The sequence below is a fragment of the Halichoeres trimaculatus genome, unplaced genomic scaffold, assembly GCF_033239565.1.
Source record: "Halichoeres trimaculatus isolate MK-OKI-2021-1 unplaced genomic scaffold, fHalTri1.1 fHalTri1_scaffold_8, whole genome shotgun sequence".
NCBI lineage: Eukaryota > Metazoa > Chordata > Actinopteri > Labriformes > Labridae > Halichoeres > Halichoeres trimaculatus.
The window spans coordinates 11800594-11826727 of NW_027437186.1; the positions used below are offsets into that span (position 1 = coordinate 11800594).

The 26134-nt window shown below is 40.2% G+C and overlaps 1 protein-coding gene and 5 non-coding genes across 6 annotated transcripts in view; 1 reads left to right on the forward strand and 5 right to left on the reverse strand.

The window, feature by feature from the left end:
* Positions 1-26134, forward strand: part of adgra1b (adhesion G protein-coupled receptor A1b) — a 341543-nt gene that overhangs the window by 306749 nt on the left and 8660 nt on the right. The window contains exon 17 of the mRNA XM_074675764.1: positions 11232-11377. Within this exon, the coding sequence (XP_074531865.1) occupies positions 11232-11377 (146 nt within the window). The remainder of the gene's footprint in view (positions 1-11231; positions 11378-26134) is intronic.
* Positions 23-239, reverse strand: LOC141795840 (small nucleolar RNA U3). The gene has a single exon (XR_012598784.1). It is a non-coding gene; the product is annotated as a small nucleolar RNA U3 (small nucleolar RNA).
* LOC141795852 (small nucleolar RNA U3) lies at positions 790-1006 on the reverse strand. Its single transcript, XR_012598796.1, has one exon. It is a non-coding gene; the product is annotated as a small nucleolar RNA U3 (small nucleolar RNA).
* LOC141795859 (small nucleolar RNA U3) lies at positions 1553-1769 on the reverse strand. Its single transcript, XR_012598803.1, has one exon. It is a non-coding gene; the product is annotated as a small nucleolar RNA U3 (small nucleolar RNA).
* On the reverse strand, positions 2317-2533 carry LOC141795841 (small nucleolar RNA U3). The gene has a single exon (XR_012598785.1). It is a non-coding gene; the product is annotated as a small nucleolar RNA U3 (small nucleolar RNA).
* Positions 3081-3297, reverse strand: LOC141795849 (small nucleolar RNA U3). Its single transcript, XR_012598793.1, has one exon. It is a non-coding gene; the product is annotated as a small nucleolar RNA U3 (small nucleolar RNA).

A 26134-nucleotide genomic window follows, 5' to 3' on the forward strand; every position in this document is an offset into this window, starting at 1 on the left:
GTTTATGTGATCATCTAGTTTCACCACTCTGATCATACTCTGTCCCTCAGTGTCTCCAGAGGAGACAGTGAACGGTCATCAAAGGAAGAAAGCATATGAATCACTTCAAGTCTTTCTACCTGCTTCACGCTCAGGAAAGAGTATCAGCAACTCATCATCGTGGTTAGCGAGACCAGACACTTTAGAAACACATTTCTCAAGTCACAAACTATAGAAATGATCCCTGAAAGTATAGTCTTGACTTTCCAGAGCTCTCACCACTCTACTGATGTGATGGTCGCTGCCTCCACTGCCATGGTGCTAACATGACACACAAAAAAATAACTTTATGAACACAAGGAAATCATCTGAGCCACAACTCAACTGTTGTCCAGTGGGATGAAATGAATTTTCAAAACATGAACATACTGTGTTCATTGTATGTGAGGTAAAACTGCAAATGACTAAATACCCCATTAAATTAAGTAAAGAAATCACACTGACTTGAACTCAGTAAGACTAAAACTTGTACTGTCTCTTATTTGACAAACAGGTTAATGTATGTCTTTTTTTTTTTTCAATTTTTATCTACTCTTATCGGTACAAAGGAATAATAAATAAAAAAGGGTTTACATGTCAAAACCTTCATCAAAGAAAAGACTGACACATGGAAAACATCAAATTAAAAGGCACAGGTTTGGTGTCAGCAACCCTGCATTACCTCATCAATGAAATTATGCCATGTTTACAATTGATCAAAGACACAGGACGGGTAAGATAAAAGTTTTGTTTATGTGAACATCTAGTATCACCACTCTGATCATACTCTGTCCCTCAGTGTCTCCAGAGGAGACAGTGAACGGTCATCAAAAGTAGAAAGCATATGAATCACTTCAAGTCTTTCTACCTGCTTCACGCTCAGGAAAGAGTATCAGTAACTCATTATCGTGGTTAGCGAGACCAGACACTTTAGAAACACATTTCTCAAGTCACAAACTATAGAAATGATCCCTGAAAGTATAGTCTTGACTTTCCAGAGCTCTCACCACTAAACTAATGTGATGGTCACTGCCCCCACTGCCATGGTGCTAACATGACACACAATAAATAAGTTTATGAACACAAGGAAATTATCTGAGCCACAACTCAACTGTTGTCCAGTAGGATGAATTGAATTTTCAAAACATGAACATATAGTTTAAATTGTATAGGAGGTACAAATGCAAATTCCTAGATACCCCATTAAATTGAGTAAAGAAATCACACTGACTTGAACACAGAAAGACTTCCACTTAAACTCTCTCATATGACTCACAGTTGAATGTTTGCCTTTTTCAATTTTTGTCTGCTCTTATTGTTACAAAAGAATAAAAATAATTCATTAAAGGGGTTTTATATGTTAAAACCTTAATAAAAGAAACAAGTCGGGCATGGAAAACGTCAAATGAGAAGGCACTGGTTTGTTGTCAGCAACACTGCGTTACCTCATCAGTGACATAATACCATGTATCCTTTGAAATTAGTGACACAACAGGAAGGATTTCAGTTCTGTTTATTGTGAACATATATGATCACCACTCTGATCATACTCTGTCCCTCAGTGTCTCCAGAGGAGACAGTGAACAGTCATCAAAAGTAGAAAGCATAAGAACCACTTCAAGTCTTTCTACCTGCTTCACGCTCAGGAAAGAGTATCAGCAACTCATCATCGTGGTTAGCGAGACCAGACACTTTAGAAACACATTTCTCAAGTCACAAACTATAGAAATGATCCCTGAAAGTATAGTCTTGACTTTCCAGAGCTCTCACCACACTACTGATGTGATGGTCGCTGCCTGCACTGCCATGGTGCTAACATGACACACAAAAAAATAACTTTATGAACACAATGAAATCATCTGAGCCACAACTCAACTGTTGTCCAGTAGGATGAAATGAATTTTCAAAACATGAACATACTGTGTTCATTGTATGGGAGGTAAAACTGCAAATGACTAGATACCCCATTAAATTAAGTAAAGAAATCACACTGACTTGAACTCAGTAAGACTAAAACTTGTACTGTCTCTTATTTGACGAACAGTAAAATGTATGTCTTTTCTTCAATTTCTATCTACTGTTATTATGAAAAAGGGAACAATAGAAGAAAAAAAAGGTGTACTTAATAAACCTTCATCAAAGAAAAGACTGAGGCATGGAAAACATCAAATGAAGAGGCACAGGTTTGGTGTCAGCAACTCTGCATTACCTCACCAATGAAATTATGCCATGTGACCAATAGATCAAAGACACAGGACGGGTAAGAGAAAAGTTTTGTTTATGTGATCATCTAGTTTCACCACTCTGATCATACTCTGTCCCTCAGTGTCTCCAGAGGAGACAGTGAACGGTCATCAAAGGAAGAAAGCATATGAATCACTTCAAGTCTTTCTACCTGCTTCACGCTCAGGAAAGAGTATCAGCAACTCATCATCGTGGTTAGCGAGACCAGACACTTTAGAAACACATTTCTCAAGTCACAAACTATAGAAATGATCCCTGAAAGTATAGTCTTGACTTTCCAGAGCTCTCACCACTAAACTAATGTGATGGTCGCTGCCTCCACTGCCATGGTGCTAACATGACACACAAAAAAATAACTTTATGAACACAAGGAAATCATCTGAGCCACAACTCAACTGTTGTCCAGTAGGATGAAATGAATTTTCAAAACATGAACATACTGTGTTCATTGTATGTGAGTTAAAACTGCAAATGACTAGATACCCCATTAAATTAAATAAAGAAATCACACTGACTTGAACTCAGTAAGACTAAAACTTGTACTGTCCCTTTTTTGACGAACAGTTAAATGTATGTCTTTTTTTCAATATTTATCTACTCTTATTATGAAAAAGGGAACAATGGTAGAAAAAAAAGGTGTACTTAATAAACCTTCATCAAAGAAAAGACTGAGGCATGAAAAACATCAAATGAAGAGGCACAGTTTTGGTGTCAGCAACTCTGCATTACCTCATCAATGAAATTATGCCATGTGACCAATAGATCAAAGACACAGGACGGGTAAGATAAAAGTTTTGTTTATGTGAACATCTAGTATCACCACTCTGATCATACTCTGTCCCTCAGTGTCTCCAGAGGAGACAGTGAACGGTCATCAAAAGTAGAAAGCATATGAATCACTTCAAGTCTTTCTACCTGCTTCACGCTCAGGAAAGAGTATCAGCAACTCATCATCATGGTTAGCGAGACCAGACACTTTAGAAACACATTTCTCAAGTCACAAACTATAGAAATGATCCCTGAAAGTATAGTCTTGACTTTCCAGAGCTCTCACCACACTCCTAGAATGATGGTTACTGCCTCCACTGTCATGGTGCTAACATCGATGCACTCAGACTTAGGGGCCGTTTACAAGACAACGGTTTAAGGGTGAAATGCAAAAGCTGTGTTGTGTTTCAGCCTCAAGTTTACACGGAAACATCGCTTCAGCCAACCTAAAATGCAATCTTTTGGAACCGCACCTAGAGTAGGATTTTTTTTGGAACTCTCCCGACACCGTTGTCGTGTAAACAGTAAGCCGGCGTTTTCAGTGGAAACTCTAACGTCACACTCTGCCTTGTGCACACATACAACAGTACAACAAGTACCGTTGTTACGATCGTCGCGAACTACCATGTTATGCTTGTGCTGCTCAATCTGCTGTATCTGCTGACTGTCTTTCAACAAAATATGCATCTTTTGCTCCACTTTTTAACTTAGTATTCCCCAATACACCAGATGACCGGCTCAACTATACTTCGGTAGAGATCTCCCAAAAGCGGCTTCTGGCTTCTGGACAAGACAGTTATAGCACCAGCTACAGGACTGGCATGCTTACCACAGCATTTTCAGTCCATCAGCATTTCCGTGTAAACGCAGATTTTTTTCACTACCTTTTCACAGCGTTTTAGCAGATGAAACGTTGTCGTGTAAACGGGGCCTTAGATTAACACAATAAAGTGTCATAGTGACCGTCTAGGAGATGTACCCGGAACAGATGAGCAGTTTTTAACTGACAATAACTTCCTCTGCCAGCAGCACCTTGCAGGTTAATGCTGCATCACACAGCAGGATGGGCGTCCAGTGGAGTGTTTTCTTTTGGTGCCTGCACTTGCAACACACTCAGCAAGGTGTTGTGTGAGTCACTGTTGTCCCAACTACTCTTGAAAGCGCTGCTGTCAGTAGGCGGGACTCAGCAAAAATAGGTCTTGTAGAGAGAAAAACATTGTAATATTTTTTTTTTTGGTCTAGTCTGTGTGTTTGCGTGGTGGCAGAGCTTTGAACAATTTTCAAATAGTTCCCTGTGTCCATTCAGTTGTATTTTGGTTAAAATTATCATCCCAAGTGAAAATCTTTGTTGAGATAAGAGTCTATGCTAGAAAGGGAGTGAGAATGAAAAGCATATTTTTACTTTGTAACAAGGTTGTAAAGCCATGTGTTCCTACTGGACTTCCTTCCAGTTGATTGATAGCTGGACCTGTTCAGGTTGTGAGCATGAAACATCAGCTGGAGAAGAGCATCCTGTGCTGTCAGCTCAGCTCAGCGTGGACTTTGTATGCAGCCAAAAAGAGATTGATGTACGCCTCTGTTCCACTGTTCGCTCGGAGTACAACCTGCCTTCACTCACTCCCTTGTTTCCATCATTGGACCCACTTGGTTCCCTTTATAGCGCTCTGTAACACGTGTGGGACTCTGCTGCCTCCTCAGCTGTCACAAGCACTTTGAGAGAGGCTCCTTGTTCCAGAAAGACTCCACCTCTATATGCTAAAACGCAGAGTGTCGTACTCCCCACCAGCCATCTTTGCCTGAGCTGCCCAGAAGAAGCCGCTGTGACAGGGAAGTCTGTGAGAAGTCAAGTGCTTGAGTCACAGCCGTCGAGTCTTCCTCCACAACTGTAACTGACGGAAGGGAGCTGCTGCTTGACGTGAGCTCCAGCTTCCTTCACTTGCCCGCTCAAATATTTACGTATTTGATTTGTCACCGCTGATCTTGAGTTTAGGATTTGAGCATTAATCCTTCCCTGTGGAACATCAAATTAAAGCAATACCAGTGTCACATGATCAGAATCAGAAATACTTCAGTCATACCCAGGGGGAAATTCAGATATGACAGTTTCATTTATATACATTAATAGAAAATACAAACTGAATGTAAAATAAAATCTCGGGTGCTCTGTCTGCTGTCAGGCTGTGGCAGTGCCGAGAACGTTATACTCTGTTGTCAGTTTTTCAGTGGGGGGATTTAAACAGCCACCAGTATGACTACCAGACCTCCCTGGACTGTTAACGTTGTCAGAAGCTCACAGCGAACAGTTTTCCAGGTCAGCCTGGGCCTTCTGAAAGCTGTTAATGGTGACAGTGTGGTCAGTATACTGCATTCTTTAAACTCTACTAGACTCCTCGCTCATCCTGTTTGATCATCCACTTATTTACCAGATATCTTACGTTTCCCATAATGAGAATGCATCCTACATGCGGCTTGGATATCATTTTGCTGGGATCTCCAGCAGTTTGGACGATGCATTGGCCACTCAACTCCACAGCTCTCTCGAAGCACACTCACACAGACTGTGACTGTTACTGAATAATCTTGAAAAAATTAATGATATAGAGGAATCTGAAGGTAATGTGTAAGAAGATGCTTAGTGTTTTTTAAGATAAGGTTGCGTGAGGTGCCTGAGTGAGGAGGGAACAACATTTATAGACTATCTTGTGTTTCAGAAGTATTTGGAAGAGTGTTTCTTCACATTTCTTATGTAATTTGTTGAAGAGAAAAATAATGTTTTTAGAATCACTTCAATCTGTTTTTGGGTGATTATCTAAGTGGTACCACTGGAAGAACAATGTACACCAACTTAGTGTTCATTTAATACCACTGTGGTGTTAGTATTTTACACTGAGTGTTGACTGGGTTTCTGAAATCCTGCAGATACATCTTGCCAGGCTCAATTGACCAACCAAGTCACTCGGCTAAATTCTGACCAGCCCAATCAGGGAGGAGCAGCGGGAGCTGCAGGAGTTGCGAGGGCAGCGGTAGTGACGAGCAGACGTGACGTCAGCAGACTTTCATACTTGTCAGCGTTCCTTTGATTCTTAAGTTAACTTTACAAAAATGGTAGCAGTCGTCTAACGCCATTATCACAGCTGTTTCTTGTGTTCCTGTAGTTGTTAGTCGTTTGTTTCTCAGCAGCGGCGAGCATAAGCTACATCATACACATGGCTTGATGTGGATTGGTCTGTGGTGAGTGTGTCAATCAAAATGGTCGTCCAATCCTCAGATGGACCAGTGAAACATGTCTGTGATGGATAAATGGAAACTGTCCGTCTGGTGTGTCAGGTTATTGACTGGGTGACACTGTCATAGTGTTAAAATTTTAACACTTTAATCCACAGGCTGCGCCTCTCAGCTCTGCCCCTCATCAAGAAACTGAACAGGAGCTGAGCTATATTCCACTACAGAGTGGATCACCTTTAACATGTAATGTAGCAGCTTTTAAGGAAGTTTGACTCAACACTGATGCTGATGCAAGTGTATGGTCTTTAAATGAAATTCACTTTGCCATCAGACAGACAATTAATTTTAACACACGACCTCCTCCAACAACCTGATTTCATCAGCAACAAAAAAGAAGAACCATCTCTTTGGCAGTCCTCTGTTTTAAGGTTTTCATTTTAACCAGAATGCAGACTCTTTGACGTCTCAAACTGTTCTAATAAAAATAATTTATTCATAGGGTTGGGTTGTTGTTGTTGTCATAGTTTTTTTTCTAATTAGGTCACTTTACAAAAGTATCCATAACCACTTTTTATCTCTAAAATCTGTTGAATATTGGACCTACAGAATGTTAGTTATACACACAAAAGACTGTGGCTTACTTTCACCACTTATTGTCCAAGCAACATCACAAAGTCATCAACAAATATCAGATTTTACTAAAGAAGAAGGTCTTGCTAAAAATAGAGAAAAAATACTTAAGCTATGATCAAGGGAAAGTTTTATTCAAAACCAGTTTAAACAGGGTAAAGCAAACAGTTGTCTCCAGTGCTCGACTGCAGGTGTAGAGTTTTGTCGCATGCAAAGGCGAGATATTTCTGAGAACGACCTCCAGGTTGAACTCGTGGTGAGAGCACCACTTTAATCACTTTAACTTGAGCTTTTGGTCAAACTGAAAAGCAAGTATGTCATAAATACGGATTTCAATCTGTAATGATGAAATAATTGAAAAATGCATAATAAATGGAAGACCTGCAGCCGCAAATGTCAGAAAGTCCTTGGTTGCTTCCGACTTTATTGCCACAATTCAACTCCTATGTCTGAAAGGTTTCTGGGCCTTTTTTTTCCTGGTGAGGATATTCTTTGTGAGGTGATAAAAGTCTCAAAAGTTTGTTTAATTTCTAATGATCTGAAAATTCTGTTCAAAGGGCAATCCAAAGGGAAGAGGTTGTCTTTTATAGTCACTCACAGGTTTGATGTAAAAAGCATTGAAAAAGATTCAAAATGATGAATAAACGAGTCTTCTTGTTGCCACATAAGTTAGGAAAGGGATCTTTTTAGAAACCCCTGGAGGCTTGGTGTCGTGCTGCACACTCTTTGTCCTGCTGTGTCAGTTTTTGAAGCTGCAGGCTCGCTTGCTCTCCTCTTGCTCTTTAACTTATTTAGCACTTATTCATTTATCTAATTTTATCCTGGGGCCAATGAATGTTTCTTGCTGCTCCTCCTTTAACCAATCACTGCTAACAGGACGACTCTCTGCAGATTTGGGCCGGAGCCCAGATTGTGCTGTGCTGCTCCTCTGGGACGGACGCTGGCCCCACCACACACTATTTGGGATAATTACCGCACTGCTGGAGGAGATGCACACACACACATTTAAATATACATACACACTGCACCCACCAAGTTCTCTGTACTCCCCCTAATCATCTAACCTCCCCTCCATACCCACACACGCACACACACACACATTCACACCCTCCCTTTCTCCCATGGGGACACATAAGTACATGCTCTCCCTCTGACAGAAGGAACTTCAAGGAGCTTTGAAACCAGCTCTGGCAGCTTTCGCAGCTCTCCAAGCACACACACTCCCCACCCAGCCCTGCTCCCCCTCCTCCTCCTCCTCCTCCCCCTGCATTACCATCCCCACCTGCATCCTATACTCATCCTACTCCTCTCTTTCTGTGTGTGCCACTCTTCAGTCTCACACCGCCCTCCTACCCACTGTGGCAGTGTTGCTATGCAGCATCTAATCTTTATGTCCTCAAAGTCATCTCTGATCTCTATTTCTATCTTTCTAGTGACGCCAGTTTTGTCATAGATTTCAGTTGTCACTCCTCTGCTTGGCTGTATCAAACAACAGCACAACATACAGCGCGTCCTCGTTTCCCCTCATGTTACCTCAGACCACCGAAATCAGGCTCAGACATCTCTGCTGATTGTTCAGTGAGGCGGTTTGGCATCAAAAAAGTGGTTAATTTAGCGCAGAGCTTTGTTTAAAATGACCCAAATCTGAGGTTACGTCCAGCTGTCAGCTTAAAGATGCTTCACAGAGGTTTTTCTCATTAGTGTGCCACTGTGAAATTAGTGGTGATGGCAAACGCTGGCTCTCGACATTAAACTATCTGCAGTGATTTGCTTTGTGCTTCGATAGATCCAATTTGTGCATCTCCAGGCACCTTTTTTTTTCCTCCTGACATGTAAAAGAGCTTCAAGTAGATTGGTTACTTATGCATCAAAAACAGTAGGGAGCCAATATAATGAATGTTTCCCAAGAACTCAACTCTCTATGGGACTTCTGGTTTTAAAATCCATAATATTATACAGTATTATTGATGAGCAAGGGTAAAATGGATCTTGTTTGTAAGCAGCGATGCAACACTTCACCACAGTGAATCCAACGGGAAATTTGGGTAATGACCAGTAAAAAAGATATAAAAATAGCCACAAGTCTCATTTTGAGGGCTTCTCAGCACGGCCTGAGAAAGTAGGAGTAAGAAGATGAAATATCTAAGTTCAAAATCAATCTACCACACCTTCACGTCAAAAAAGCCACTACAAAAAATGAATTCTTGTCAAGTCATTTTGTGTTATTTTCAGTAGAATATGTCTTTTTGAACTTAATATGAGCCACATTCACCTGACTACACTCAAAAAACGGCACTTGGTGGGTCTTTGACTTGACTTAAATAAAATGAGTTAATGTAACACAATAACATAAAATTTCTCATGTGAACATGATTTAATTGAGTAGATGTATCATTTAAGGTGTGTTCCTTTCAAATCAGATCGAAGCATCTGAGTTTACAACATGATTTATTTGAAGTGGTTTGTTAAATCACATCATTAATGCAGCAGATATAACAAACTCCTGCGGTCAGATGCTTTGTTTTAAACTGGAGAGTGTGTACGCTTCATAAAGACCAATGTAAGCTCCGAATCATCTGTATGCTGGGAAAAAAAAAAAAAAAACATCTCATTTCAAGTTACAAAAAGACAAAAATGAGATCTGAATTGCTTGAAATTAGTTTTTAAAAATCTGCTAATGGAAAAAGAGAAAAGTTACTTGTATTAAGACATTATTCTAGTTTCAAGCAGGTGAGCAAATTTTCCTTGTTCCAATGGCAGATTTTTTTTTATTGTTACAAGTAATTCAGACCTAATTTTTGTCTTTAAATAACTTAAAACAAGACAAAACATCAGATCAGGCTGCCTCCTGGGCATATCGCTTCTCCCAGAAAAGTGTGACTTGGAGGAGACAGTGGGTAAAAGCCAGAGATGCAATGGTACAGGTAACCCATGATACTGTCTGTACCTTTTTTTTTTTTTTCTTATATAATATCCTGTCAAGCTTGGGAAACTTTTGGATCTCCTGAGTGAAGCTGGACAATGTTACTGTATCAAAGGGACTGGGCTAACTTGCTTAGCATACTGCTACCATAGAATGTGTAAATAGGATGGACTGGTGCTAAATGGTTGCCTTGCTTATGCCAGTTTACAACTCACTCTGGTAGCCTATTCTAAAAGTGAGCATTTTGTTGAAGGAGACATGAATCTGGTGATTGAGAGTTTTTTTTTTTATTCAATTGATAAATGATGTAAACTGGAGCACATTTACTCACATTCATGTACACAACCTGACTTTTTTCATATCTAGTAGATACACCCCCTGCTGGCCGGTAAGGTCAATGCAGGCTTAAACCACATCCACAGCTGCTTCACTTTAAGTAGTGTCTCAGTTCAAAATTAAAATGTAATTCAAAATGCACATGCATTAGTCAGATAAAAACTTAGCCCCTCTATCTTTAGAAAGTCCTCCACTTGTCTCCACTTATTTCCATATAGAAACACTTCCTTCCAGCAGCTCCTCTGCACTAATGAAGCCCTGAAGTGTGGTGGTGTCTGCAGCATGACTGACTTAGCGCCTGCTCTCTGCTCTCTCTAACCACCTCAAGGACACTTCCAATTAGCATCTGGACACTGGTATGCTAGCTTCAGTCTCTGGGCCTCTCAGGCTGGAGAGACACCTTTTGATTAGGTATCTCAGATTGCTAGTTCATCCTGAAGAGACTGACTCGATGGTTAAAAAGCTCAGTGCATTTTGATTATCTTCCTCTGCACTTCTCCCACCATCTCTTTCTGTGGTCTGTCTTTTAGCAAGCAAAAAGGTTTTAAACAGCGTTACCTCCCTTCCCCTATTCTCACATAAATCATGAATATTAAAACGAAATAGAGCAGGGATATGTATACAGCGTGTTTTGGAAAACAATCACGCTCTGATTGTTGTCAACGTGACTGTCATTTATATTCAGATTTGTTATTCACGGTGCACACCTCATGTCCTCTAACTCAACTGATAAGGAGCTGCTCAGCATCCGCCTGTCTAACCTCGTCATAATGCTCTTATCCCAAACAACCTTGATGATTCAATAGCACTTTTTGAACCTGTCATCTTACTCTTGTATTATTGTCTTTGGGTGATGGATAAGGTAAAGCGGCCTTAAAAAGGAAAGCGTCCATAGAGACACCCTTGGAGTGACATTGATGATGTTTTTGACGGAGTAGTGGCAACCCTTCCCGTACATCTTTTCTTTGACTTACAGGAATATAATCTAGTCTGACATTTCCAACTGAGACGTGCTGTACAGCGTATAGAGCAAAAGTTCAGAAAAGTCAAATAAATAACTCGGTGTTCTTTCTTTCCTTCTCACCAGGTCGGGGTCGTGCTGCACTACTCGTCTCTGTCGACCATGCTGTGGCTCGGGGTGACGGCCAGGAACATTTACAAGCAGGTGACCAAGAAGCCTCCACAGAGCCAAGATGGTGACCCACCTCCGCCCCCGAGACAGCCCCTGTTGAAGTAAGCACGGATGTCACTGCAGCCTTCCTCCGCTTTGACTTTCTCCAGTACACAAACAGCTGTGTATGACTGTTTGACCGTGTTGTTGTCTTTGTGTCAGGGACTGGAGGTTTTGAACCCTGCTGCCTGCTTGCTGTGTGCATGCGTGTGATGTGTGTGTATCTTCAGGGGCCAAGAACTGGTTCACTGCACATTTATTTACTTCCTTTTATGATTTCATTTTTTATTCAGAAGTAACCAGAAATCCCCAACAAACACACACTGTTGTCTCTGATTGTTGTAATTTGAAGGTGAAAATGTATTTCATACATGACTTTAGCATTACAGCAGTGCTGCTCAAAGGTGGAGCTAGTTTGAACAATGTGGCTGTGTCTCACTCTTGTTTTCTACGCAGCTTGGTTAGTGTGCCTATGCTTTAAAATCTGAGCCAAAATATCCTCCAGAGGTCATTCAGGAATACTGTCAGTCAGGCTGTCACAATAACTGGTATTGACGAAAAAGTTTTCTCTTCAGTCCGGTAGCTATTTCAGATTTGGTGAGAAAAGATGTGTGGGTGGGTGTGAATGCTTCAGTCTGCAGGAAATGCAGAGGAACAAAGGAAGAAACGGAATAAAGGACAAAGAAAATGCTGAAGACATGATCAGTGGACATCAGGCAAAAGATATCAGAATCTTTAACTGTCTGTGGTCGCACACACAAGATCGCCATCATTGAACTAGACAATGATATTGATATTGATATTGATTGTTGTCAGATATTGGATGTTAATTGATATTTGGTTACCACGTTATCTACACTGGAAAAAACCCGATGTAAAATAACGGTAAAATACTGGCAACCCTGCTGCCAGTATTTTACCATTATTTTACAGCAAAGTAACTTTGTTGTGATGGCGTTTTGTAACCGTGAGCGAGGATGGAATGCAGAGGATATAAGAGCCTGCTGTAAATTGAGATGATTGAGACGCTGTACATTGAGACTACAGGCTGTCTGTGCTCTGCAGCATGGGTCAACTTTTTGTGCTCTCCCAGTTGTGGTATTCTGAAATTAACTACCAAAAAGCAGACCTCAGCTAATCTTTATCTCTTCTTCATTTTAAAATCGACCAACCCTTTTTAAAAACCTTTGGGTACATGGTCTCTGCCCTGTAGAGCATGGACAGCAGCTGGTCCACGCTGTGGAGTACAGATGGCAGCTGGTCTACTCAGTGGAGCATGGTAGGCAGACCGTCCATGCAGTGGAGCATAGACGGCAATGGGTGCCCGCAATGGGTCCCTCCCCATCAATGTGCAGTTGTATCCACTTTGTTGCCTCTTCACTCATGCTTACAAAACACTGTCACAACAAAAATTCAACAACGGTAAAATGCTAGCAAACCTGCTGCCAGGGGATTTTTATTTACAGTGCTGTATTTAAACACAACAGGATTTCATGGTTGATATGTTGTTAATGTAGAGTAATTTGTTATAGTGTAGATGCTTTTCACTATTTATTTTTATTAGTGTTTTTCTTTAATTTTTCTTGGTAAAGTTGAAGATAAATTTTTCTGATGTCTTTTTTCTCTCCATAAATGCTGTGATTTTTATTTTTATTTTTTACATCTCCACCAAAAGCTGATTCAGTTTTGATTTTCTTAGTCACCACAATGAGCAATGTGCAATATAAAATGACCCTTTGATATAACTTAATTTGGTTCCCGCAAGCTACTGCTATTGATTTGTATTATGGTGGCAATTTTTGACAATGTAGCAGCAGCCTTTTTGGTGGCACATTTTGACAAATAACCGCAGTCTCAGTTTGACATCAGCATATACTAACAAACAGTATATTTATCTGGTTGTCTGCACACATTAAGGTCCTGAAGCCACGCTTCACATTTAGGTCCTACTGACTGCTTTGGCAGCACTGGGAAAACAGAAGGACCGAAATGCTGCCAGGCTGTCAAGTATGTGCAACAAAAATGTGGAGAGGCAGCAGCATGAAATTCTTGATCTGAGAGAACATGGGAAAACACAAAGCTGACCTTCAGCCGCTCTAAGACAAACAGTAAACAGGACAGGCAGTGCAGTGAGGTAGTGACAGGGTGAACGGTCAGACAGGGTGCTGAATGTGCCAGTACACCCACAGCAAGAGCACAACATCACAGTCAGTATCAGTCTTTAGCTAAGCTCCAAGAATTAACATGCGTCCTGGTTAAAAATCAGTGTTAATTGTTTCTGTCTTTGCTGAATGAACATTACAAGTGTTTCTAATAGATTTTGATTATTTACATGTCCTATGAATACAACCAAAGACAAGCTACTTTAAAGGTATCGGTTTAGAGACCCTCTCACTTGCTCTGATATTGATGCCTGGATTGCAGGACAGGAAGTTGTTTCATTTTTCCATATCAGAGATGGTCGGAGCCCGAAAACTCCTCAAGCTGCTCTCATGGCAATGTTTAGTCATGATGGATGTCGTTGAGTGAGACAAACAATGCAACACACGTTTTATCGACAACTGGCACTGATGCCTTCTCAGTGGCCAGTTCAGAGTAAAGTGTTTAATTCTTGACTGAAATGAGACTGAAATTATACCCAGCAAAACAGAACAGTTCATTGTAATAACAGAGCAAACATTGCAACCATGAGTGAGAAAGGGGCAGTATTAATGGGCTACCTTGTATTTTAGAAGTGTTTTAAAGATGAGGTCTGTCCCTTGACATTTCATCCTGTGAATTGTTTAAGAAAAAAAATTCTCTGTGTCATTGTTACCATATTTCTTATAGTATTTCTCTGGCAACCACAGCTGCTGTTTTTTTTTTTTTTTGTTAAAAAAAACAACATTTTTCTGAATGCATTCTGCATTCTGCATTCTGCATTCAGCAGTTCAGCGCAAGATATTCAAGACTTTGTGCAACCTTTTTCAGACATATCCTCAGTCATTCATCATTCATCTTCAGAATTCTGCATTCAGCAGTTCAGTGCAAGCTGCTTCAGATTTCTGCGATCACAGTGCAATGTCTTTGGAAATTGCTTCTCTAGTTTTGCGTGTGTTTTTCACATATTTATCGGCTCATGTTTCCTTTAAAGGGCAAAAGCAGCTTCATACAGATGACGTATTGCAAAGTTTATCTGCAGGGACATCCAGAGCTTGTTTGCATTCTTCTAAGCCTCTGGCTTTGTTCACTCTGTGGTGTCATAGCTGTCAGGTCTTTCCACTGGTGGGTCTCTTCCCTTTACATTTTTAATCACAGTCACTGTCTGCGTGTTAGGGAGAAGTTTTGGTCAATAAGGCTGATAAAAGCTGGAGATTAGATTAGGGAGTGAAGTTCTTTCAATGAGTAAAATCCATGAAATTAGTCCTTATAAAGTCAGAATGTCTTTTAGAGGTGATGTTAAACATGCAAATGGCTGCTACTTACAACAAAAAAATCACTGCAGTATCAGTGTGAGCGTTGAGAGAGCACCGACTTAGCCTATCAGCTCTGCCAGCTGTTTTGGTATCCTCCTGAAGTTTAAGATCCGTCAAACTGAATTAACGAACCGTTTGAGAAACCATAGAGGACTCAAGACTGGTTGATATGTTTTACTTGAATCTACACTGTTAGTCTGTGTACCCAGTTTCTCTGCAGAAGTTTTTATGTGTCCTCACATGAACCTCCTCAAAAATTTAACTACATGCCAAGTCAAAGTAGAGACTGAAAAAGTCTGTTATTGCCCCAGCAGTAGTAGACTATAGCCAAGGTCTGCCAACAGCTCTGCTCTTCAAAGGGCCTCCAGAGGTCTGGCCAATCAGATGGAAGGGGGTTTGTGAAGCAGGGAGCCTTAAAGGGACAGCAGCTTAAACAAAGTGTTCCAGACAGCAGCTGAAATAAGCCAGGGTTTTTTGAAAACACCAGTGTGAGATAAATAGGGATTTATTTTGAGCTGTAATCCTGTAAAGTTACTTTGGGAGCACCAGAGGGACAGAATAAAGACTAACCCAACAAAGCCAAGTACTTCCTCTGAAAGAGGACGCCAGGATCAAAGTACCTTAAACTCGTCAATCCTGTTGCTAGAAGTGGGCACCTCTACTTGTAAAGAATGTTTTGAGCTGTGTCTACGAAGGGAGCATTTCTTCTGCCTGATTTAAACCATCAGAGATTGTTGAGGAGACTAGAGCTTCAGTGTTTATATGGACAGTCGATAAACTCATCCAGTCTGTGCCAAGAGTTTCTGCTCTGACAAATACTGAGTGGTTCTGCCTGTCAGAAAAAATAGTTCTTTTTGTTAACAAACATGGATGTCGCTGTTGTCATGGAGTGTGTTGCAAAAAATAGCCTCACCACACCTCTACACCCTTTCTCTCCTTTGCTTGCCCCTACATCAGAGGTTACTTCCTTCATCCTCTTATGTATGGGTACTGTCTAATACAGGAATGTAGTCTTTGTGACATCACTCATCTGTTCCTGATAAATAATAATAAAGCCTTTTGTCATGGGGGCCATATTGGAATTACTGACTCAAGAGGCAGGCTTTAGAGCTCCTCACTAAAAGCTACAGGGTGCCAGACCTGTCAGTCATGTGAGCTGTGCCTCTGATTGGACAAACTTGTGTTCTTTTTATCTTGAGTTGGAAAAAAAAATCACACTCTGTGCAGTGTGTGCCTTTAGAGAAATTAACTCTTCAGATCCAAGCTTTTTTTTAACCAGGCTGTAAATATGTTTGTTAATGCTGTAAAAATATGTTTGATTTTTTTGTTTCTTTTTTTTTTTTTTCTTTTTTGGCTTGGTGTGTATGTGGTTACCAGTCTTTCTGCAGCCAGCCTCAGGAGGACACTCATCAAACTGTGGTTATAGCACTTCTGCAAACAATTCATTTTTTTAAACCAGAGCTTGCCACTTGGTGGAAAGTCAAAGATTTCTGAACAATCCCGAGTTCTTTTAAAGTCAGTTATGGAGTTATGTCAGCTGGAGATGCGTTTTTATTCGCATTATATTTCTGTCCATTGGGGCATTAAAAAAAGCAGAAACCCTTGACATCACTTGAAGCCGGCACATGCACTTCACTGTAAAAAGTGATTTTGCACATTTGTTGTTTTAACATATGGTTTTAGGCCAGTATGACAAAAGATAACTGAAGTTGTTGTGATAACACATAATTATAAGTTGGCATCATCTTAACTACAAAACTTAAAAATCTATGTCCACATAAATCAGAAACGCAGGTCGACTTGACAATGGAGGTATTTGGGTGGGAGCAGTGGCGTGGCGTGGGGATTTTTTTTGAGAAAGCCAAGTGAAACAAAGCCTTTAATCTTTATGTTCTTTAGGGAGTGGGGTACATAAAAGACTGATGCAGTTTGTATGTCACTATTTCATGTAACGGAATGACCTGTTAAGAGTGCCCAGAGAGCGCTCATTTTACTTACACGCGGTTGTTATGTAATTGACACTTTGAACACTGACACACGCCCTTTCACTTTCCCACCCTCAGTCACTCATTAACACACGTACATTGTCCTCTTAACTTAGCTTAAATATCTTATTAATTTACTCAACCGCCCACTCGAATGCACAACCGGCAGCTTCATGCACACTACCAATGTGCTAATCTCCCTGATTTCATTCAGTGGCGTGATGATGACGATACTGTGATTTGATTTGTTTGAGGCCAAAGACAGGGTGGCTTTACTTGACACAGTCTTGGCCAATCACAGGTGAGCAGTGTCATGACTGCAGCCTCATCTGATTGGTTAATCATTCTTGTTTTATTTTCACCAAGGGACGCCAACTCTGCTTGGCTTCCTTGTGGACAACTGTGTGCAATATCGTATCTTCACCACTCATTCACCTCATAACATCTGGGGGGCGCTGTTTTACACATCATAAAATGCTCAATAAGTAGAGGAGAGGAATAAGGAAGAGATGACAGTGACAAAACACAGAAGAATTAGCGAAACTGTTATAAGGAGTATTTTCATTAAATCATAGCTACAGTCAGAAAAAAGGAGGCATGGCTCCCCTTGGCCTCCGGGAGAAAACGCCACTGAGTGGGAGTGGAAATAAAACACACCTACATCATCATGTTCCTGTTAAGTTTAAATACAACACTGTAAAGAACTTCACTGCAAAATAAAAGTAAAATACCAGCAAATCTTCTGCCAGTATGTTACCATTGTTTGACATCATTTTTTTGTTGTTTTGATGGTGTTTTGTTTTCAAAAACAGTAAAAGCTGATCACATTTTGGTCCCATTTGCATATCTGTTGATACTACTTCCAGTGTCAGAAGCTCCTTTTATACATGACTTCCAACCTTGGATGTGTTACAAAAGCTGGAATACATTTTTTTCTTTGGGAGAAGCCAAGCCCCGAAGTAGATCCTGATTTATCATCTAATTTACTCTGAAGTGAGCTGTGCTTGTTTGAATAAAATGATGCTGCAGACTTCAAACTAGAGATTAAGACCAAAGTGTATCATTTTTTTGCTACTGTGATGATGTAGGCGTGTTTTATTCTCACTACCACCCAAATACCTTCACTGTGAAGTTGAAATGTATTTCTGATTCATGTGGACATAGATTTTTAAGCTGAAATATATCTTGTGGTTGAAATGATGCCAACTTATAATTTTGTGTTATCACGTCAGTAATCTTTTGTCATACTGACTTAGATTGATATGTTAGAACAACAAATGTGCAAAATCACTTTTTACAGTGCAGGTACACACCCTGCAGGCGTTTGTTGGAGGAAAGTGTTTTTGTTTTTTGTTTTTTGGAAAAGCTGATCTGGGTGTGTGTAGTAAATGTTTTGGCTCAGTTATTCTGTTTGACAGATTCTGCTGCCCGGTATGATGAAAAGGATGGAGGAAAAACGTCAGGAAGAGGAAGGAGAGGAATGAAGACGTTAAATCATTGCTGTAACTAATTTCCTCAATCACCCAGGAGACTGCTAAACCAGTAGCTTAATCACAAATTTAAATGTCTTTGACCTTTTGACCTGTTTAATTCTTATTCCACTGACATCAGGCTGAATTTCTGCTGTGTGTGTGATTTTTTTCCCCCCTCTAATCAGTCGACATTACATTTATTTTCTGCTTACCCCGGATATTTGGCATCTGTAAGAGGATCAGCTTTTGGACACATGCAGTGCTCTTCCTCCTCTTTGAGCCCTTCTGCACACTGCAGTCGTGCTGCTGCTGCTGCAGAGCTGAACTCTAGAAACTTCAAGGAGAAATCCTCAAAAGGGGACGTTTGAGAGCAGAGGAGATGCAGAGGCGAACAGGGTGCGCTGTAACAAATGCCTTTTTGTCACTGAATCTTGTATTCAGTTCAGCATTCAGAATATATCGTTTTACTTTCACTTGCCTGTTTTTTGTTGACGCTAAAGAACATTTTGAAGAGAGCAACAGCAGGGTATGACCTGACGCTGGATGTTTTTTTTCTTCGTTTTTTTGTAAATGTGACTTGCACTGTAAATGAACCCAGCTGGAAAACTTATTTTCTCTGGATCTGAGAGGATTAGTATGGAGCTCATATCATCATTTATCCTCTACAACTGAAACTAATATATAAATCTATAAATGAGCAGAATCATGTGTCTGACATTATTAAAAGTCTTTAATAATGTATTCCTGAAGAGGCACAGAGGATAAGGACACCACCTGATAAGAATCCTCTCCACATATCAGCAGCATTGTCCTTGCAAAGCAAATCCTCAGACACCTGCGTGACTGGCTGGTTTTAATATTGAACATTCTCAAGGTTCTCCCATCATGCATCACTTGTGAATGAGATAATTTGTCTGGGGCCAGGCGAAGGGATGGTGTGGCGCAGCAGTCGAGTTGATCCACAGTGATTGACTGTAATGCTCCCTGTCAGACAGCCTCATGCAATGAGACTTAGCAGCTGGAGACAAATCAATTTCTCCCCACCAGCCCCCTCCAACAGCCACCCCATTTCAGCTCGTCTACCTCTTTGCCTGTCCCTCCTTCCTCCTGACAGCCTCTGATGGCACATCCAGCAGACCATCACATTGACCTTTGTCAGGGAGCTGCTACGCCATGCTGCACCACACACCTTAAACGCCTCGGTTCATGTTTTTAACTGACAGTCATCTGCTGTGATGGGTGCAGAGCTGTAATCATATTTAACAGGAATTCCATCAAGAGAAACTCTGGGAGCATGTAGATGTGAGCAGACTGAGAGCAAACAAATTTTGGTGCGGAAAGATTTCATTTGAAATCTATGTAAAGAGACACTTCATCATTTGCCTTCTGGGAGTTTAAAAAGTTGAGTTTTTTAACTCAAGCTTTGTATCTGGTCAGCCTCAGTACTGATGTTCTTCTTTAGGCGGCTGCATCTGAAGAAAAACGGATTCCTCCCAACCTACTCTAATCTGCTAAAATGCAAAAACGCAATTAAACAAAACTAGACCAATACTGTTTAGGGGCTGTTTACGTGATAGAATTTCAACCGAAAAGGCAAAAAAACACAGAAGACAAAAGAAACAGTTTACACGGAATAGCTGAGGGCCTGAAAGCATTGTAGTATGCATGCCAGGCCTATAGCAGGCAACAGACACAAGAGACTTTTCGTAGCTCTCTGCCAAGTAGAGGTGGGCTGATTATCTGGGGTATTGAGTACAATAGATACACGTTTTATTGAAAAGCAGTCAGCAGATTCAGCAGCACAAGCACAACACAATTTCATTGTTACTGTTGTTGTTGTTCAGCTCACTCATGGAAATTTAAGTTGCCACAAGTAAAATGTAATGCACACGCGTAAAGCAGAGTGTGACGTTAGCGTAAATGGCCCCCAATTATAATAGTAACGGTAGCAATTGATTAGATTATAGTAGAAACTAAGTGTTTTACCTTTAATTTAGGCCTCTTGCTCTTGTTAACTTACATTATTATAATTATTAAAATCTCGGAGAATTCTTAAGAAAGTGTCTCCTGTTCAATGAAATTATTAGTAGGATTGACCACCTGCAAAGGACTCCTTATAAATGCCCTGAGGGACTGTGCACTTCTCAGCGTGTGCTCTTAAAATTAGGGCTGTCACTTTAACACATAAATAAGATTCATTAGTTACACCACAAATTAATATACTATAAAAATTAACGCAATTAACTCATTGGCTGCCGGCCATTTTCAGAGCATCTTGAGTGATCTTTCAAGACCCAAATACTATTGTTTTCTATGACTATGTAAACACCAAAACTACCTCAGAAGAGTTAACTCTCTTCTTTAATGTCTCTCTACCTGTTTTTGATCCAAAATAACGGACAAAGCCGTCTGAACTTTTCTGACCTGCAGCGTCTCGCTGTGTCTCTGTCATCTCACATCCTCTCCTCATATCCACGCTGATCTCTCATCCAAAGAGCGCACTGCTCTCACCCACAGTAGTTTATGAGCATGATGATTGACAAGCTCCTCCAGGCCTGGCCTCCCCCTGCTGAAAAACATAATTTAAGACACAGTAACTGGTGGCATAACGCAGTTGACAGCCAACATGGTTGAAAAAAATGTGGATTTAAAAATTATCTCTTCTTCATGTATTAATCTGATTAGCCATGCACTACAACTTTGTAATGTCCTAGAATTCAAATTCTTTATTTGGGGACTTTAAGCAGATATGAGATTAAAATGCAGTTAATTAGATTAATTAATTACAAAGTCTGTAATTAATTGGATTAAATTTTTTAGTCACCCGACAGCACTACTTCAAATATTACTGAGCTGAGGTTTAGCTGCTTTTACATCTCTACGTCAGGGCATTGAGAACTGAACACATACTGTTTTGTGTTGCAATATTTTTGTTACACAAATATGAAACAACTAGTGGCACATCAACAGAAAGAAAGAAAGTGGCTTTTTGTTATTTTATATTATTTTTCTTGAAAATAACCAATTGTATTAATTCAAAAGTTAGTTAGGAAATTGAAAGTTATGAATATACTTTGCTTTGCACGGACTCAAAAGTCTCTGCCCTGTGCTGGAGCTACATAAGCATCAGTTGTTTCATGCTGTACAGTGTACATCCTGGGCCTGATCCAGACAGAGGACAGGTTATAGGCACAAAACAGAGGACAGTGCATGGGCAGAAGACCAGTGAGGGAAGGGAGGAGGGGGGTCACCATGTAGCTGCCGGCTAAAAGGCACTTCAGGGTCTATTTATATCAGATGATTGCTGTTCCTAAACTCGCTCAAAAGCACAACTCTGCATGCACAGCCATTTTGTTAGAGTTTGAAGGCTTTCTGTAATAGAATAGCCAAAAAGAAACTTTATGTGTGTGTATTATCAGAGTGTGCAGAACAGTGTGTGTATCAACAGAGGCGAGTGCCTTGAATCTTAATATGAATGTGCATGTTTTTGCATAAAAAACAGGGCAGCACGCAGGCAGTGATTTGTTCACACACACACTACATCTGTGCATGGATGTTACATGTGTTCTCTGGAGCACAGGCCGCAGGAAACTCATGCTGGCTTTTCTGGAGGGGATAAAAAAGAAGGAGGGTTATAAAGCACAGGGTGCTTTAACATCCACTAGTTCTTCTCATTTATGCTTATCTGGCTGACGGGTGTGTAAATGGCTTTCTGTTGAAGGAGAGTCCCCCAGGGGAACCGTTCCACTCAGAGGCAGTGACAGGCCGGTAATGCCACCACCCCCCTTCCCTCTTCACCTCCCTTTCCACCACCCCTCGCCGACCAGCCCAGACAAACATCTTGATTGTAATTGAATTTTTGGGACGGGTGCTGTGTGACGGCAGGACATATTGGAAGACAGAGAACGGATGGAACAGAAGAAAGAGGGGATGAAGATAGAAGAAGATGGAGTGGTGGAAAGGTTAGAGCAGTGACAGAGGTTGAGATTGAACAGGAAGGAAGAGGAAATAGCAGAGAGTTGTCGAGGAAAGAGGATGACAGTGCAGAGACAGGACAAGGACAGTGCAGAGGGGAGCTGAGGGATTAGCTTTGTTTCTGCAGCACGTTTATGAGGCTCATGATACAAACCCACTGGTCAGAAATTGGCAAGCGTTCTATTTGTGTTCTGAAAGGAAAAGAAAGGCTTGAATACTTTGACAGAAAGGGGCTGAATCATCCAAATCTGATATCGGGTGAGAAAATAGGATCTTTCCATTTTAGACCGTGTCAGAACTCAAGTGATTACAGCACAGTTAATATTACAAACATTGATTACTTTTACTTTTTATTGTTGATTTTTTTTTTCATTCATATGAGGATCATTTTAAGTATAATACACCTCCTAACCCTTTGTTATTCTCTATTCCATCCTGCTGATTTAAATTGCTTTCTAATCAAACTAAAAATCGACACCTTTGCATTAATAAAACAAAAACAAAAAAGCAATGTATACCCATTATATTTGAAATATGTGGTGGAGGCTAAGTGCACCCACAAGTGAAAAGTCACCAATGTGGAGGAAATGAACAGATTATGTGAGATAAGAGTCCTGTTAAACCCTGTTTAACTTTAATTCTACTATTACGACCAGATAATATTTTTTTCTTCTCATCACACTGATGTGTAAGACCACTGTTACATCAACTGTTCTGTAAATTGGTGATTACTTTGGGATACTCGGAGCCCTTCATGTACTGTGTCTAAATTGGCTCCAATCACCAGTGTTGTACAGATCGCTGATCGGGTGGACTGGCTCAGAACATGGATTTGCTTTCGCTGCTGAAGTTCCCTCTTTGTAACTGTTGTAATCAGATAGCTAGCTCAATAAAAATCAGTAACTAATAACTAAGTAAGTATGTAATTAACTGACTAATTGTCTGACAGAAAACCAACCTTTTTTAACTTACACACTAACTAGTTAGCGCACATAACTAACTAAATAACACTAACCATCTAAGAGTTTGACATCAAATCAATTCTCATTTCTGCCTTAGCACAGTTATTTCTTAACTACTTGATTAACTATTTAATCAACAATTTCCTCTAGCTGAACTTGGATAAAACTGAAACCATTGTCTGTGACCCACAGAAACAAAGAGAAAGTGTTATCAGTCAACTTCAGACTCTCTAAATGTAAGTGATCAGGTTGGAAATCTAGTAGTGATATGGGACTCAGAACTGGACTTCACAAAATATCAAATCAATAACATCAGCGACTTTTTAACCGTCTCAAAAACATTGCCAAGATTAAAGGAATAGTGTCTAAACCTGACTTAAAGAGACTGATCCATGCGTTTGTCTCCAGCAGGTTAGATAACTGTAACGGTCTGCTCGCTGGACTCTCAAAATGAGCTGTAAGACAGCTGCAGTACATCCAGAATGCTGCTGCTCGGGTCTCTGCACTGGCTTCTTGTGGCTCAGAAAATAGACTTTAAAACAGCTCTGCTTGTTTACAAGTCTCTTCATAGTTTAGCACCAAAGTTCATCTCTTACATGCTAGAACCATATGAACCAACTTGGTCTCTGAGAAGCTCAGGGAGAGGTCTCCTGCTGGTGCCCAGGACAAGGTGAAGCTGCGTTCTGGTTTTATGCCTCTAAAATCTGCAACAGTCTCCCAGAAGATGTGAGACATGCCTCAACTCTGACAATGTACAAGTCCTGACTGAAAACAGTTCTTTTTAGCATGGCATACAACTGAAAGTTTTCTATCTGCACTCTTCTCTTTTAATTCATATTATCGATTTTATGGTGTGATTTTATTTTGCCTATTTTGATTTTATTTTATTTTTGCTGTAAAGCACTTTGAATTACCTTGTGTATGAATTGTGCTCTAGAAATAAACTTGCCATGCCTTTATTCAACCAAACAACTACGTAACTAACTAACCGTGTACAGCTAGCTAGTCATCTAGCTTACTGTCTGCCTGACAGAAGTCAAACTGACTTAGCAGCTAGTGCCCATCAACAAACTGATGAACAAGCTAGCTGACTATCAAATTGCTTGATAGAAAATAAAACAAGGTCTCATTTTCAAATAACTGACTAGCTAACTAACTAATAGCTAACGAACTTAGTAACTGACTAGCTTACTAACTAAGTGCCTTTCTTATTAGCTAACTGACTAACTAACTAGCCAACTAACTATTCAACTAATACCATTTCATATAATCATTCCAACTTATTAAATATCTAAACTAATTAAATAACTCCCTCCCTAACCCCTTGTGATTGACTTAGAGTTGAACATCCATTCCTGGATACATCAGCAGTGGAGCCACCTCCCACACTGAGCCCATTTGGTTGGTACACTGCACCAATTGGACAACATGCCAACCAAACAAGAAGAACATACCTCAAAGCCTGCTGCTCACCTCCCACTCTTTTGAGAAAAGATGTCATTAAACCAATGAAGAAAGGCAGAATAGTGAACCTCACTGCAGGATCAAAAGGACCCTTTTACCAATCTCAACCCTTAATCCTTTACCACACCCACTGTGGCTCCTCTACTATATTTCCTTCTCCTTCTCTACACGTTTCATTGAACTGGTTTGCTTTCCTCTCAATGGCTTTGAGAGTAGCTGGTTCTTATGACTGAGGCAACATGATAAAGGTTGGAGTCGGATGTGACGTGTCGCTAATATTCTGTCTAATGAGGATTTCCAGTTAGAGTAATTTCACACCAAGCAAGCTGTATGAAGTCGACTTTGGCATTGTTGATGTAGAAAGAGGGGGAAATATCTCCTGACTGGAACATCTTTTTGTCTTTTTTTTAATTCTCTGAATGGAGGGAGGTTGGTTTATGATGACATATGCTAATTGGTGATGATGAAGCAAAACAAGCTTAGCAGGATGATATTTCTTGCAGTGTCACCTTTTCTTGAAGGCAGGTTTCTCTCACATCTCTGGAGCTGTTATAAACAACAGATGCTGTAAATTGCAGTGATGAGCACTGGCAAGTTAATCACACTTAAATCGACAGGGAACAGATTTGTTTTCCCAGTAAAAATTTACACTTTGGTTTCTGGAAAACAAAACAAAACCGTAGGTGTGATTGCACTCGTACCATGTGATAGCAAACACACTAACAAGCTCAAAAGTTCCACATTGGTCGAGACATTTGAGCAATAGTGGGAAAGAGATGGGTGACAGACGAGTTCTCATGCTTGTGTCCTGGCGTCTGCTTGTTTCTCTGTCACTACACTGCAAATTTGAAAACGCAAATTCAACTCCCTCAGAGTTAAAATTAATACTGCTCTGGGGTTTATATGGGAACCACTGGAAAAGTGTTAAATTAACACTTTTCAAAGAGTTAAAATTTTAACACTATGACAGTGTCACCCAATAAACTCTAAAAGTGTAAAATAATAACACCAAAACAGATTTAAATAACACTAAGCTGGTGTACATTGTTAAAGAATTCCAACACTATCTGAGTAAGAAAATTACACTGAACAAGTGTTAACATTTGTCGATGTCCTGCAATTTAGCTGAAATTTGCAATAGTAGTTTGTCACCAGGAATTAACACAGTTGGAGTATAAGTGTGCAATCTTCTAGTGTTAACGCACTCATGTGTAATAATCACACCACAACAGACTGAATTGATACTGAAAACATTTATTTTGTTCTCCTTAACAAGTCCATGAAATAAAATGACAAGGAATTTGGCAACTAAAAAAAAACCTGTACAATGACCTTGTCTATTAGAAACTTTCTTAACAAAAGGCAGCCCATTACTGCTGTATGCCTTATACAATGCACGTGTTCGGCAAAACATAAGAAAACAAGTCATCGCCATAGGACATTTGGAGATCAAAAGGCTTGAAATATCTCAAGTCATAAGGTTTGACAACTGAAAAATTATGCACA